General features: G+C 36.1%; 1 protein-coding gene across 6 annotated transcripts in view; it reads left to right on the top strand.

Moving 5' to 3' along the window:
• Positions 1-15,126, top strand: part of BRIP1 (BRCA1 interacting helicase 1) — a 189,185-nt gene that overhangs the window by 119,851 nt on the left and 54,208 nt on the right. For all 6 annotated transcript variants that reach the window (XM_057715256.1, XM_057715253.1, XM_057715254.1 and 3 more), the window contains 2 exons: positions 13,589-13,748; positions 14,773-14,894. In XM_057715256.1, coding sequence (XP_057571239.1) covers positions 13,589-13,748; positions 14,773-14,894 — 282 coding nt within the window. The remainder of the gene's footprint in view (positions 1-13,588; positions 13,749-14,772; positions 14,895-15,126) is intronic.

Genomic DNA, 15,126 nt, shown 5'->3' with positions numbered 1-15,126 from the left:
AGTAGGTTTCTTGTAGACAGCATAGGTATGGGTCTTGTTTTTGTATCCATTCAGCCAGTCTGTCTTTTGGTTGGTGCATTTAGTCCATTTACAATCAAGGTAATTATTGATATGTGTGTTCCTATTACCATTTTCTTAATTGTTTTGTTTTTGTTTCTGTGGGTCCTTTTCTTCTCTTGTGTTTCCCACTTAGAGAAGTTCCTTTAGCATTTGTTGTAGGGCTGGTTTGGTGGTGCTGAATTCTCTTAGCTTTTGTTTGTTTGTAAAGGTTTTGATTTCTCCATTGAATCTGAATGAGATCCTTGCTGGGTAGAGTATTCTTGGTTGTAGGTTCTTCCCTTTCATCGTTTTAAATATATCATGCCACTCCCTTCTGGCTTGCAGAGTTTCTGCTGAGACATCAGCTGTTAACCTTATGGGAGTTCCCTTGTGTGTTATTTGTCGTTTTTCCCTTGTTGCTTTTAATAATTTTTCTTTGTCTTTAATTTTTGTCAATTTGACTACTATATGTCTTGGCATGTTTCTCCTTGGCTTTATCCTGCCTGGGACTCTCTGTGCTTCCTGGACTTCCAGTGTCCCTGTCCCCGTGGTGAGCCACAGCTGCCCCCCACCTCTGCAGGCAACCCTCCAACACCAGCAGGTAGGTCTGGTTCAGTCTCCTGTGTGGTCGCTGCTCCTTGCCTCTGGGTCCTGGTTCACAGACTACTTTTTGTGTGCCCTCCAAGAGTGGAGTCTCTGTTTTCCCCAGTCCTGTGGAGGTCCTGCAATCAAATCCCACTGGCCTTCAAAGTCTGATTCTCTGGGGATTCCTCCTGCCGTTACTGGACCCCCAGTTTGGGAAGCCTGACATGGGGCTCAGAACCCTCACTCCAGTCGGTGGACTTCTGTGGTATAACTGTTCTCCAGTTTGTGAGTCGCCCACCCAGCAGTTATGGGATTTGATTTTATCGCGATTGTGCCCCTCCTACTGTCTCATTGAGGCTTCTCCTTTGTCTCTGGATGTGGGGTGCCTTTTTTGGTGAGTTCCAGTGTCTTTCTGTCGATGATTGTTCAGCAGTTAGTTGTAATTCCAGTGCTCTTGCAAGAAGGAGTGAGCACACATCCCTGCCTGTAATGTCTTTATCTGCCTTTTGTATCAGGGTAAGGCTGGCCTCTAGAATGAGTTAAGAAATGTTCTCTCATTTTCATTTTTTTGAAAGAGTGTGAAAATGATTGATATTAGTTCTTCTTTAATATTTGATGGAATTCATCAGTGAAACCATCTGGTCTAGGGCTTTTTGTTGTTGGAAGTTTTTCGATTACTGATTCAGTCTCCTTACTTGCTTTAAGTCTATTCAGATTTTTTTATTTTCTTCATGATTCAGTTTTTTTAGATTGTGTGTTTATAGGAATTTATCCATTACATCCAGATTATTATCCAACTTGGTGGCATACAATTGTTCATAGTATTGTCTTATTATAATCGTTTTTATTTCTGTAAAATTGCTAGTAGTGTTTCCACTTTCTTTTGTGGTGTAGTCTTCTTTTTTTTTTCCTCAGTCAGTCTAGCTAAAGATTTGTCAGTTTTGTTGGTCTTCTTCAAAGAATCAACTTTTGTTTCTCTATTTTTTTCTATTCTCTATTTCATTTATTCTGCTGTAATCTTTGTTTTTTCTTTCCTTCTGGTAGTTTTTGGCTTAATTTGTTGTACTGTAAAATGTACAGTTAGGTATTTGACATAGTTCTTTTTACTGTTTGCATTTATAGCTGAAATATCTTTCATAGCACTGTTTCACTGTATCTCATAAGTTACATTATTTTTTTTTTTCATATGTCTCAAGGTATTTTCTAATTTTCCGTGTGATGTCTGATTTGATCCAGTGATTGTTTGAGTGTGTTCTTTATATTGTATAGCAGAGGGAATTATAGCCATTATCTTGTAGTAATTTATAATGTAATATAATTTGCAAAGATACTGAATCACTATGCTATACACCTGAAAGCAATATAATATTTTAATACAACTATAATTCAATTAAAAAAAAAGAGTATGTTGTTTAATTTTCATTTATGTGTGAATTTTCCAGTTTTCTTTCTGTTATTTATTTCTATTTCCGTTTCATTTTAGTCAGAAAAACCATTCAATCCTTTTAAAATTTGACTTGTATTGTGGCCTAACCTATGGTCTATGCTAGAGGATGTTCTACACACACTTGAGAAGAATGTGTATTCTGCTTTGTTAGGTAGAGTGTTCTATATATGTCTGTTAGGTATTTTTCAGGTCCTCTTTTCCTTATTGAATTTCTGTCTGGTTGTTTTGTTCATTATTGACATTGAGATATTAAAATTTCCTACTATTGTAGAACTGTCTATTTCTCTCTTGTCAGTTTTTGTTTTATATGTTTTAGGGCTCTGTTCTTATGCATTTATAGGTTTATAATTATTATATCTTCATGAATTGACACTTTTTTCAGTATATAATATTCTTTTTTTTGTCTCTAACAGTTTTTGACTTAAAGTCCATTTTTTATGGCTTTGTGTTAGTGTCTAACATCTTTTTATTTCAACTGAAGGACTTCCCTTATCATTTCTTGTAAGGCAGCTCTAGTGGTGATGAACTTCCCCAGATTTTGTTATTCTGGGAGAGTGTTTATCTCCCCTCTTCCTCCTCTTCCTCCTCCTCCCCCCACCCCGTTCCACTTTCCTTCCTCTGTATACTCCTCCCCTTCCTAGCCTTCATTTTTGAAGGGCAGTTTTACTGAATAATGTTATTGGTAGGTAGACTTTATGTTTTTAAATACATAAATAAATAAATTTATTTTTTGCTGCATTAGGTCTTCGTTGCTGCACTCGGTCTCTCTCTAGTTGTGTCCAGCGGGGGCCACTCCTCGCTGCAGTGTGCAGGCTTCTCACTGCGATTGCCTCTCCTGCTACGGAGCATGGGCTCCAGGCACACAGGCCTCAGTAGTTGCGGCACATGGTCTCAGTAGTTGTGGCTCGAGGGCTTTACAGCGTAGTTCAGTAGCTGTGGTGCAGGAGCCCAGCTGCTCCATGGGATCCTCCCGGACCAGGGTTCGAACCTATGTCCCTCGCATTGGCAGTCAGACTCTCAACCACTGTGCCATCAGACAGATCCTGATAGGTAGACTTTTTTTTTTTTCTTTCAGCACTTTAAATATATCATCCTACTCCCTTCTTGCTTTGTCTTGCTGCTTTCAAAATTGTCTCTGTCTTTGATTTTTGACAATTTGTTTATAATGTCTCAGTGTGACCTTCTTTGGAGTCACACTTTTTTGTGTCTGTTGCCTTCTTGAACCTGGATATCCATTATTCCCCCCCCCCCACCCCCCATTTAGGAAATTTTTGGCTACTGTTTCTTTAAATAAACTTTGTACCTTTCTTTCACATTTTTCTCCTTCTGAGACTGCCATTTGTGTATATTTGTCTTCTTGAGGGTGTCCTATAAATCCCCCAGGCCTTCTTCACTCTCTTTCGTTCTTTTTTCTGTATACTTGTCTGACTGGATCATTTAAATGACCTATGTTTGAGTTCACTGATTGTTTGGATTGACCATGTCTGCCATTGAACCCCTCTAGTGAATTTTTTATTTCAGTTACTGTATTCTTCAGCTCCAAAATTTCTGTTTGGTTCTGTTTTATATTTTTTGTCTCTTTTTTTGAAATTCTCATTTTGTTCATATATCATTTCCCTGAGCTTGTTGAGTATCTTTATGGTGGTTATTTAAAATTCTTCATCACGTATTTCATACCTCCATTTCTTTATAGTTGATTCCGGGAATTTATTTTGTTCCTTTGATTGGGCCATTTCCCCCTGTTTCTTCATGTCCCATGTAACTTTGGGTTTGTATCACTTGAAAATCAGCCACCTCTCCCAGTTTTTTATGAACTGGCTTTGTACAGGGAAAGATCTTCACCACTTAGCTTAGTTGCAGATTCTGGAGGCCTCTCAAACCTTTTCTGTGGATGTGCCTTCTCTTGACTTGTGTGTGTAGATTCTTGATTAGAAGGATTTTCCAGTTTCTTTTTTTCAAGAGCTCATAATTTTTTGTTCCCTCTGGTTTTTGTCTGTGGTACTACAGATTCTCTGGAGCTGCTGCAAGTCACTCAGCTCTCTTTTGTTCTCTGCAGGCCTTTAGAATATGCCAGATCTATTGGCTCTCTGAGTTGAACAAGCAGAAACTAGTCCCTCAGGCTGCCCCCCTCCCCCAAAAAGGTGGAATGTTGTACATTCCCCACTATTCTCTTCTCTCTATCCAAGGTAGAGGCCGCCAAGCTGTATTGGCCTCTATCTGCTAGTCTTCTGGAGTGGCAGCAAGCTGCTTGGCTCTCTTTTGTTCTCAGTGGCCCCTTGGCATCTAGAGTATGCTGGATCTTGTCAGTATTCTGAGATATGTGGCACAGAAACCAGTCCCTCAGGCAGCACCCTGCCTGAACATTGGACATATGGTCCAATAATTTCCCTCCTTAGGGAGAAGCTGGGAGTTGGTGATTTTATCACAGTAGTTAAGCACTGAGCCAGGGGAAGAGACTATGGCAGGTGAGTGCATGCTAGTTTAAACCTTTGCCATTTTACTCAGTGGCCCCCAACCTGGCACCATTTCCTGTCAGGACATAGATTCAAGCAAGACAGAAACCAGTCCCCTAGGCAGCCCCCCTAAAAGTCTGTGCATTAGACATATGTTTCAGTCTTCTTTTAACTCCCTTAGGCAGTTAGCTTAGAGCTGGAAGTTTTCTCCCAGTTGTACTATGCTGAGCTGGGTTGGGGAGGGACAAAGACAGAAGTTATGCCAAGATTTTCCTACCATCTTCAATGCAGCTGGTTTCATAGTCATCTGGGAGGCTGGAACCTCTTAACTGTTTTCTGGATTTCTCACAACTGTAACTGGTCCATGTATCATTGTTGAATCAGGGTTTCCATGGAAGCAAGGAGAATCTGTTGGCTTACCCCGTATTGAATTTTTAAAGTGGACATATGAGTAGATGAAGTGGTAAGATATGTATTTTGAAAATATTGCTCTGGCTGAGATGTACGAGTAATAGATAAGAAACAGAAAATCCAATCAGGAACCTATGGGGGTAGCCCTTCAAGAGATTATGATAGCTTGAACTGGTGACTTTGGATATGGAGAGAGATTTGGAAGACAGAAATTAGCAAGTCTTGGTAATAGATTGAATATGGAAGATGATGGGGAGAGGGAACTGTTAAGGATGATTCGATGTTCACGGCAAATCAGTAAATGGTGATATCCTTTGTTGATAAAGAAAACATTGGGATAAATGTTGGTCTTTTATGAAACATTTCAGGTGCCTTTGAGATATCTAACTGGTGAATTTTATTAGCCATTAGACATATGAATATTCATGTAGAGGAGCAACTGGGGCTTTAAATATACGCAAACTTTGGAGTTTCAGGCTATGTTTATTCTGCATCTTTAGGTGTGTCATATTCTCTCACTATAAATGCCATGAAGGCAAGGACTTTTTCCGTAATGTTCTCTGCTTTATTCTTAGATTTCTGATGTTGTTTCTGCCACATTTTAGGGATTAATATTTTTATTGTTGTTTTTGTTTGTTTTATCTTCATCCTCTAACCCTGCTGTCTTGGTATTACTAAAGGCATTAACAAGAAATACATATTTCATACTTATATAAAATCACATGTAATATATATGAGTTATGAAGTATATTAATAAAATGAAAACATCAAAACTATCATTTGAGAACTAAATATTATTGTTAAAGCTATCTGGATGCTCCTTTAAATTTCTATCACTTTGTTCACCCCCACAGAATTAATAATTCCTAAAGTTTATTTTCATTCTTTTTTTAAAGTGACTTTACCACATACATATGTATTTCAGAATACATATGTATTCCTAAACAATATGTTACTTAGTTTTGCTTTTTTTTTTTTTTTGAGTATTTAAAAAATGGCATGATATTGTATATAATTTTTAACTTTTTGCTTTTTTTTAATCCATGACAAAAGTTTATTTATTTTCATTATTTATTATGAGAGTGAGTCAAAAATTATCATCACTCTGGCTGTAGAATTTATTTTAATTAAATTTTAAAAAAGACAAAAACATCATTTTTTGACATACTCTCCTTGCTTTTCAATCACTTTGTCCATCTGTCAACAAGCTTTCATATTCCCTCATTGAGCATGTTTTAGGCTGAGCTATGAGCCACAAATGCACTGCTGTCTTCACTTCTTCATCAGAAGTGAATCTTCGTCCTCGTAGGGGTGCTTTCAGGGGATCAAACAGGTGAAAGTCCGACGGAATAAGATCAGGACTATAGGGAAGGTGCTTTAACATCTCAAAACGAAGTTTTTTCAGTGTTGACAGTGTGGGCAGAAGTGGGTGGTCTTGCACACCCTCAGGTCACAAAAAACGAATCACTGCACACTGCTCTTCTTTCGTGCAAATCACAAGTAGGGCATCCTTTTTTGCTCACACCGCAGTTACAAATGAACTGATATAACATGTTCACACCTGCACAGCAGTGACTGGGGAGACAGTAGCCTTGAATGGAAAGTGCTGATAAGACAGTGAGGCCAGCAGAAGTTGGCGTGCGGATAATTTTTAACCCACCCTCATATAATCCATTGTGTTTCTGTAGCACAGTTTACGCATTACCTTTAATAAATATTTTTAAGACCTTTCTGGTCTTGTTTTTATGTTCTGCTGTTTAAATAATGCTGCTATTGACATTTTGTAGAAAATGACAAGCTGATTCTAAATTTCATATGGACAAGCAAAGAACCTAGAATAGTTACAGTGTTTCTAAGTAATTTTTTTCCATTTTGTTTTCCTCTTGAACCTAGAATTTTATGAGAGTTTTTTCAGATTTCTATGTAGATAAATATATTATGTTTTGGTATGAGTAACCCTTCTGTTAATATCTATTTCCAGTCAATCTGTATATGATTCCAGATATTTAAAATGTATTGATATGCCTTTGTGAATTTATGTATACTGTTCCACATTTAAAAGGATTATTATTTTTCATTCAGCACCGTTTCCTACATATATTAGAGTAAGATTGATGATTCTTTTAAGTTTAAATCTTCTATATTCATATTAATTTCATCTAATTCATCTGTAGATAATTTAGAGAGGTATGTTGAGGTTCTCTATAGTATTTAGGGAGTTGCTCAGTTTATCACTGTATTCCTTGCCAGTTATTTTTTTCCATATTTTCAAACTATGTCTTAAGTACATAAAGATTCATAAGTGCTATATCTTTTCAGTAGATGCACTTTTTATGTGTATGGAATATATATCTATGTTTCCTTTTAAGCTTTTTACTTTGAAGTCTATTTTTTTATGACTGTGATACATCTTTTGATAAATATATGCCTTGCTTATCTTTTCGCATATCTTCATTTTCAAGATTTCTTTGTGGTTTAATTTTAAGCACCTCTGTTGATAAACAACATATAGCTGGTTTTCTTTTTTTCTCTCCCCCTCTCCTTTCCTCCTTCCCTCCCTTCTTCTAAACAATCTGTCTCATTTTTAATAAATGAGTTAAATTTGTATTTGCTTTGTTTTTGTATCCATTCAGCCAGTCTGTGTCTTTTGGTTGGGGCATTTAGTCCATTTACATTCAAGGTTATTATCGATATGTATGTTCCTATTACCATTTTCTTAATTGTTTTGTTTTTGTTTCTGTAGGTCCTTTTCTTCTCTTATGTTTCCTGCTTAGAGAAGTTTCTTTAGCATTTGTTGTAAGGCTGGTTTGGTGGTGCTGAATTCTCTTAGCTGTTGCTTGTCTGTAAAGCTTTTGATTTCTCCCTCAAATCTGAATGAGATCCTTGCTGGGTAGAGTATTCTTGGTTGTAGGTTCTTCTCTGTCATCACTTTAAATATATCATGCCACTCCCTTCTGGCTTGTAGAGTTTCTGCTGAGAAATCAGCTGTTAACCTGATGGGAGTTCCCTTGTATGTTATTTGTCGTTTTTCCCTTGTTGCTTTTAATAACTTTTCTCTGTCTTTCATTTTTGTCAATTTGACTACTAAATGTCTTGGCGTGTTTCTCCTTGGGTTTATCCTGCCTGGGACTCTCTGTGCTTCCTGGACTTGGGTAGGTCTTTCCTTTCCCATGTTAGGGAAGTTTTCAACTATAATCTCTTCCAATATTTTCTTGGATCCTTTCTCTCTCTCTTCTCCTTCTGGGACCCCTATAATGCGAATGTTGGTGCGTTTAACATTGTCCCAGAGGTCTCTTAGGCTGTCTTCAGTTCTTTTCATTCTTTTTTCCTTACTCTTTTCTGCATCAGTGATTATCACCATTCTGTCTTCCAGCTCACTTATTCGTCCTTCTGCCTCAGTTAATCTGCTCTTGGTTCCTTCTAGTGTATTTTTCATTTCAGTTATTGTGTTGCATATCTCTGTTTGTTCTTTAATTCTTCTAGGTCTTTGGTAAACTTTTCTTGCAACTTTTCGATCTTTGCATCCAATCTTTTTTCAAAGTCCTGGATCATCTTCACCATCATTATTCTGATTTCTTTTTCCGGAAGAGTGCCTATCTCCTCTTCATTTAGTTGTTTTTCTGGTGTTTTATCTTGTCCCTTCATCTTTTGCCTTTTCTTTTTCTCTGTCTTTCTGTGGCTGTGATTTTCAGTTCCACAAGATGAAATCCTGCTGATACTGCTTGATTCTGATGTCTGCCTTCTTGTGGAGGAAGCTATCTAGGCGGCTCATGCGTGCTTCCTGTTGGGAGGGACTGATGGTGGGTTGGGCTGGGTGGGTGGAGCTCAGTAAAACTTTAATCTGCTTGTCTGCCAATGGGTAGGGCTGTGTTCCCACCCTGGTGGTCATTTGGCCTGAGGCAACCCAGCACTGAAGCTTACAAGCTCTTTGGTGGAGCTAATGGTGGACTCTGGAAGTGCCCATGCCAGTGAGCACTTCTCAGAACCCCTGCTGCCAGTGCCCCTGTCTCCTCAGTGAGCCACAGCTGCCCCCCACCTCTGCAGGCAACCCTCCAACACCAGCAGGTAGGTCTGGTTCAGTCTCCTATGGGGTCACTGCTCCTTCCTCCTGGGTCCTGGTGAGCACACTTTTTTGTGTGCCCTCCAAGAGTGGAGTCTCCATTTCCCCCAGTCCTGTGGAGCTCCTGCAATCAAATCCCACTGGCTTTGAAAGTCTGATTCTCTGGGGATTCCTCCTCCTGTTGCTGGACCGCCAGGTTAGGAAGTCTCACATGGGGCTCCGAACCCTCAGGACTTCTGCAGTATAACTGTTCTCCAGCTTATGAGTCACCCACCCAGCATTTATGGGATTTGATTTTAACATGATTGTGCCCCTCCTACAGTCTCATTGCGGCTTCTCCTTTGTCTCTGGATGTGGGGTGGTTTTTTTTGGTGAGTTCCAGCGTCTTTCTGTCGATGGTTATTCAGCAGTTAGTTGTAATTCTGGTGCTCTTGCAAGAGGGAGTGAGCGCACGTCCTCCTACTCTGCCATCTTGATTCTCTCTCTTGTATTTGCTTTGATTCTGTGGCATATTTGAACTTACTTTCTACCATCTTATTTTGTGCTTTCTTTTACGTCTTCCCCCTCTTGTTTCTTATTCTTGACTTGTGTTTCCCCCCCCACCCCCACCCCTTTTAGTGGCTTGGAAGTTCTGTATCCTGTTTATCATTGTTTTAATAAAATATCTTTACTGTGCTATAATTTGCATACCATACAATTCACTCATATAAAGTGTATAAATTCAATGGTTTTTATTAGATTTACCAAGTTCACTAATTTCAGAACATTTTCATCACTCTTAAAAGAAGCCCCACATTCATTTAATCCCATCTTCCTCCAAACTTTCTCCCTTCCCCAGCCTTAGGCAACCTTTAATTTACTTTTGTCCCTATGCATTTGCCTATTCTGGAGCTTTCATGTAAATGGAATTATACAATACGTAGTCTTTTGTGTCTGACTTCTTTTACTTAGTATGTTGTTTTCAGGATTCATCCATATTATAGCATGCATTGGTACTTCATTCATTTTTATGTCCAAATAACATTACATTGTATGAATATACCATGTTTTACTTATCTGTTAATCAATTGAAAAATATTTGGATTTTTCTACTTTTTGGATGTTATGAATAAGGCTGCTGTGAACATTCATGTATAAGTTTTTGTGTGGACATATGTTTTCGTTTCTCTTGGATATTTGATTATGAGTGTAATTGCTAGGTCATATGGTAGCTCTATGTTTAACCTTTTGAAGAACTGCCAGACTTCTTTCCAAAGCACCCTCACCATTTTATATTCCTACCACAGTACATGGGAGTTCTAATTTCTCCATATTCTCACCAACACATTTAAAATAGATATAACTGAAGAGCAGATTTCTGAACAAGAGTTCTCTTAGTCATGATCAATATTTTGTCTCTTGCTGCCTCAGCTTTGCTAGAGTTGCCCAAAATATACCTCTGGAACTGGTTCTAATATACCTTTGGAAAGACTAATAGGTATTGGGTTGCATGAATTTTTTCTTGAAAAAAATTAGTTTAATAGCTTCTTAGCTACGTTTGGATAGTTTAAATAATTCTTCCTTTGTAATTAAAGCAAATTTGAATGACTATGTAGGGAAAAACTTTTGCCTGAGTTATAAAATTTGCATTAGCAACGAAGTTTTTCAGATCTAATGCAAACCTAGAAAAAAGTAGTTTGTTTTTGTGTGTCCCACCTTCCTCCGTTTTGTTCTCTTCTATTGTCCAAATTATAATCTTATATGTCAGTATTATACCGTGACAATTCAGTTTTAAAAATTTAATAGAATCAAAGAGCTTTAAAGCTAAAAGTTCCTTTAGATATGTCAAGAAGCTTAACAGCTTTATTTTGCAAATAGTTTTTTTAAAGACCTAGTAACATGTGACAATTTAATTTGTATTTGCTATAAAAGTTTTCTGAAGTGATTGATAGTGCATATCATACTTTTTAATTGTGATATTTATGATTTATTTACAAGCCTGTGGCCATTTTCATTGTCCATAAATTTCTGAGGTTCTTAGAATTCAAAATCAGTGGATAGAATGTCTTTTTTTTTTTGGTAACAAGTTTTGAAATATTGCATATACCATACCTGCTTTAAAATTTTCTAAGATGTTTTCTAAATCATGTATAACTCTTTGATATTCTGAATTCTGTTCTGTATAATGGGGGAAAATATCCCTGCTGGATTTCTTTGGGGGGAATTTTGTACATTGAAGCAATTTCTTTTTTATTTCTCAGATTTCCCTTAAATAGATGTTAATCTGTTAAAATGGAATATATTTTGGAATCATCAACTTAATGGGCTTCCTTAAGTAAAATGTTAGGTGTTTCTCCAGATCTTGAATGTTCAAAACATTGAAATTGCTATTATCTCAGACTCAAGGAATCAGAGACGAAATAGTATCTGTTTCCAGAAAACAGAATACCACCATTGAATTTAATTCTACTAAGAACCAACAATTATGCAAATTCATGACACATTTCATCTGGTTTTATATCCTTGGGATATTTTTACACTCTTCTAGCTGAATAACAGCAGCCAGAACAGACTAAGAATTTGCATGGTGAGAAACTTTGATTCAGAAAGTGCATATTCAAAAAGTAAATTCTACTAGCCACCATCGAGGCACTCAAAGTAAAGAAGATTTTTAAATTAATAATATCCCTATGTGGTTTTTTTTTACCTGTTAACATGGTGTTATGGGAAATTTTTATTTTTGTTGATCAAAACACCTTGATCAATGTATAAGTATGCAGTGAACTGTTTTACCAGTTACTGATTTTCTTACTGTGTTCTGGCTGCTGTAACAAAATACCACAGACTTGGTAGCTTGTAAACAATGGAAACTTATTTCTCATTGCTCTGGAGGCTGGAAGTCCAAAATTAGGGTGCCAGCATGGTTGAGTGAGGGCCTCTTCCTGTCAGAAGCCAGTGCCTTCTTGCTGTGTCCTCATGTGGTGGAAGGGGCAAGGGAGCTCTGTGGGATCTCTTTTATTAGAGCATTCATCCCATTTGTGGAAGTTCCACCCTCATGACCTAATCACCTTTAAAGGCTCCACTTGCTAATGCCTTCATTTTGGGGGATTAGGATTTCAACATATTATTTTGGAGGACTACAAACATTTAGACTATAGCTGTGATTTTTTAAAAATTTTGTTTTATAATCTTCTTAAGATTATTTCTGAAGATAGATAAGGTAAAATTCTGAGGAAATAAACCATCTTATAAAAATTAGTTTTTGTTCTCTAGAGATCCTGGAGTAATTTCTTGGTGCTTGCCTATATTATAATAATTGGCCCATATTACATAGAACTCTGCGTAAAACAAATAGATAAAACAGTTCAATTTAAGTCATAATAATCTCTACTACTGACTTTTATCTTTGTTTCAACTCTTAATGTTTATTAACTTCTGCTTTCTTTGCATTTTCTGTTTAATTTTCTAGCTTCTTAAAAAGGATGCTTAATTACATTAGTTTTAAATTTTTTAAAGAAATACATTTCAAGTTATAAGCATATTTCTAAGTATTGCCTTTATTGCATCCCACGTTTTGAATTGTGGGTGCTTTATTTTATCATTCATATTTAAGATGTCTTGAATTCTATTGTATTTTCCTCTCTAAACCATCTTGGGAATTCCATGGAGGTCCAGTAGTTAGGACTCCGAGCTTCCATTGCAGGGGGCATGGGTTCAATCGCTAGTGGGGGAACTAAGATCAAATATGCTGCGCGGCACAGTCAGAAAATAAAATAAATTGTAAACCATATGTTCTTTTTTTGTTGTTATTTATTTTCTTTTTTTCTCCCCAGCTTTATTGAGATGTAATTGACATAACACATATGATCTTTAAGAATATAATTTTTATGTTGGGCTTATATGTTTTTTTTCCCCACTAACTTTGTATTATTGACTTTTAATCTAAAATTGCATTGTTGTTAGAATATGTGGTTACTCTGATAAAAATTCTTTGAAATTTGTTGAAAGTCCTTTTGTAATCTAGCACATGGTTATTTTTGTATGTGTTCCATTTGTGCCTTTATATTTTCTACTTGTTGGCTACCTAAGTCTCTGTTTATATATTTACTCAATTTAGTTTATTAATGATGATCACATTTTCAAAGAGCATAGCTGCCTGTGGCTTAGGTAAAATGATCTTAAAGAATCTCCATTTAAAGAATGTTTAGTTAAGATATTAAGAACTTCACCTTAGATTTAGAGATAACTTAAAATTTATGAACTCTGACAGAAGTAATTTTTTCCTGCTTTTGAAATCCCTAAGATAGCAATGATAAAAGTAGTAGTAGTGGCAGCAGTAATGTTAGTGGTAGTAGTAATGGTCACAGCAGCTGACATTTGTGGAGCTCTTACTTTGTGTCAGGCATCATTCAAAGCTTTCTAAATCGGTTAATGAATTTACCCAGTAACAACTCTATGATATATAATTATTTTCCTCATTTATGGAGTAAAGCACAGAAAGGTTAATACTCTTGCCATAGTCACATTGTAGTCACATTGTCTTTCAACAAATAGATGTAAGTTTGTTTAGTTGGACACACAAAAAAAAACATTTTTTTTCTTTCCCCTTTTCAGTTATTAGAAAAGTTAAAAGAACGTTGGCTCTCCACTGGTTTATGGAATAAACTGGAGTTGGTGAAGACAGTCATTGTAGAACCACAGGGAGGAGAAAAAATTGATTTTGATGAATTACTGCAGATGTACTATGATGCGATCAAGTACAAAGGAGAAAAAGGTAACTGGAAATCATTTGGCGGTCAGTGAAAAAAATTTTTTTACCATAAAGTCAAAAGTTGGTGCTGTTAGGATTTTATTTGTGTTATCTTTTTTAAACGAGTCACACTTGGAAAAAATTATATTTTATAATCCTTAGTGAAAAAGAAAATAGGTTAAAGAAATTCTTTTATTTGGCGTTGTTCTCCTATGAATATTTTCACTTGAAGATGCCAGTTCAGTTTTATGAAACAGCATGCGTTCAGGTATCATGCCACAGACTTCCTTACACTACCTAAAATGTTTTGTTAAAGGAGATAAGTAGCGTGTGCATTAATATCTTCCTTACTAGCCAAACAAGCCCTACATTTTTATGCAAAAAATATACTTTGTGCTTATGTTTTATTATATGAGGTAAACTTGAGTTTTCAAAACATAAGTGAAGGCTAAATTTCAAAGTTAGAGAATGCCCATAAAAAGTTTGACAGGAAGAGCTAATAGTAGTAACTTATGAACAGTGCAACATCATAAAGATACTATAACATAATTGTCAATATCCTTGTATGGTAAGATTATACACAAGAGTGTTCTGTGTGTGTGTTTTAAATACTTTTAAATATAATATTGATTCAATTTGATATATAGTATATATTAGAGTTATTTAAATTATTCTGATAACTTTACATTCTAGTGATGAAGGTAGTGATTTCAATTTCAGTATTTTAAAGATAAAACAGTTAATTCACAGTTGCTCAGTTCACATGCAAGTTACTACTCTGACATGGTTTTTCTGTATTGTTTAACTGGGAGATACAAAGTTTGCAGACTGATTCTACCATGTTGCACCTGAATGTAATTTTGTTTCCCTTCTTTATTTGAAGATATTGAACTTTAAAAACTTTATCTTATAATATTTTAAAATTTTGATTCTTTTAAAAGTGGTATTATAATTACTTAGTAATCACATCTTTTCAAAATGACAAAACTAAGAAATTTCTGGGAGTTTTGAGTGTGCTTTTAAAAATGTTGATTTTCTGTTGCTTAAGATGGAGCCCTTCTGGTGGCAGTTTGTCGTGGTAAAGTGAGTGAGGGTCTGGATTTCTCAGATGATAATGCCCGTGCTGTCATAACAATAGGAATTCCTTTTCCAAATGTGAAAGATCTACAGGTAGGCCATCAAAGCCTTAAGAAGTTTTATTTATCACAGAAGTTGTTAATTTTGTGTAAAGTTAATTATATATTTTTCTTAAGTCATCATACGTTTTATTTTAATGCTCTAGTGACTCAAAATGAGTGAGAAAGGTTTAGGAGATATGGGTTTATTTTATGTTTAACTTACACTGTCTTTTGCTCAATAAGAGTGATTTTCAAAATGCGGTCCTGTGTCGGGAACATCAGTA

Source organism: Hippopotamus amphibius, chromosome 17, assembly GCF_030028045.1.
Source record: "Hippopotamus amphibius kiboko isolate mHipAmp2 chromosome 17, mHipAmp2.hap2, whole genome shotgun sequence".
NCBI classification, from domain to species: domain Eukaryota; kingdom Metazoa; phylum Chordata; class Mammalia; order Artiodactyla; family Hippopotamidae; genus Hippopotamus; species Hippopotamus amphibius.
Note: the sequence above shows the minus strand (reverse complement) of the source record. Positions and strands in the feature narration are given on the sequence as shown.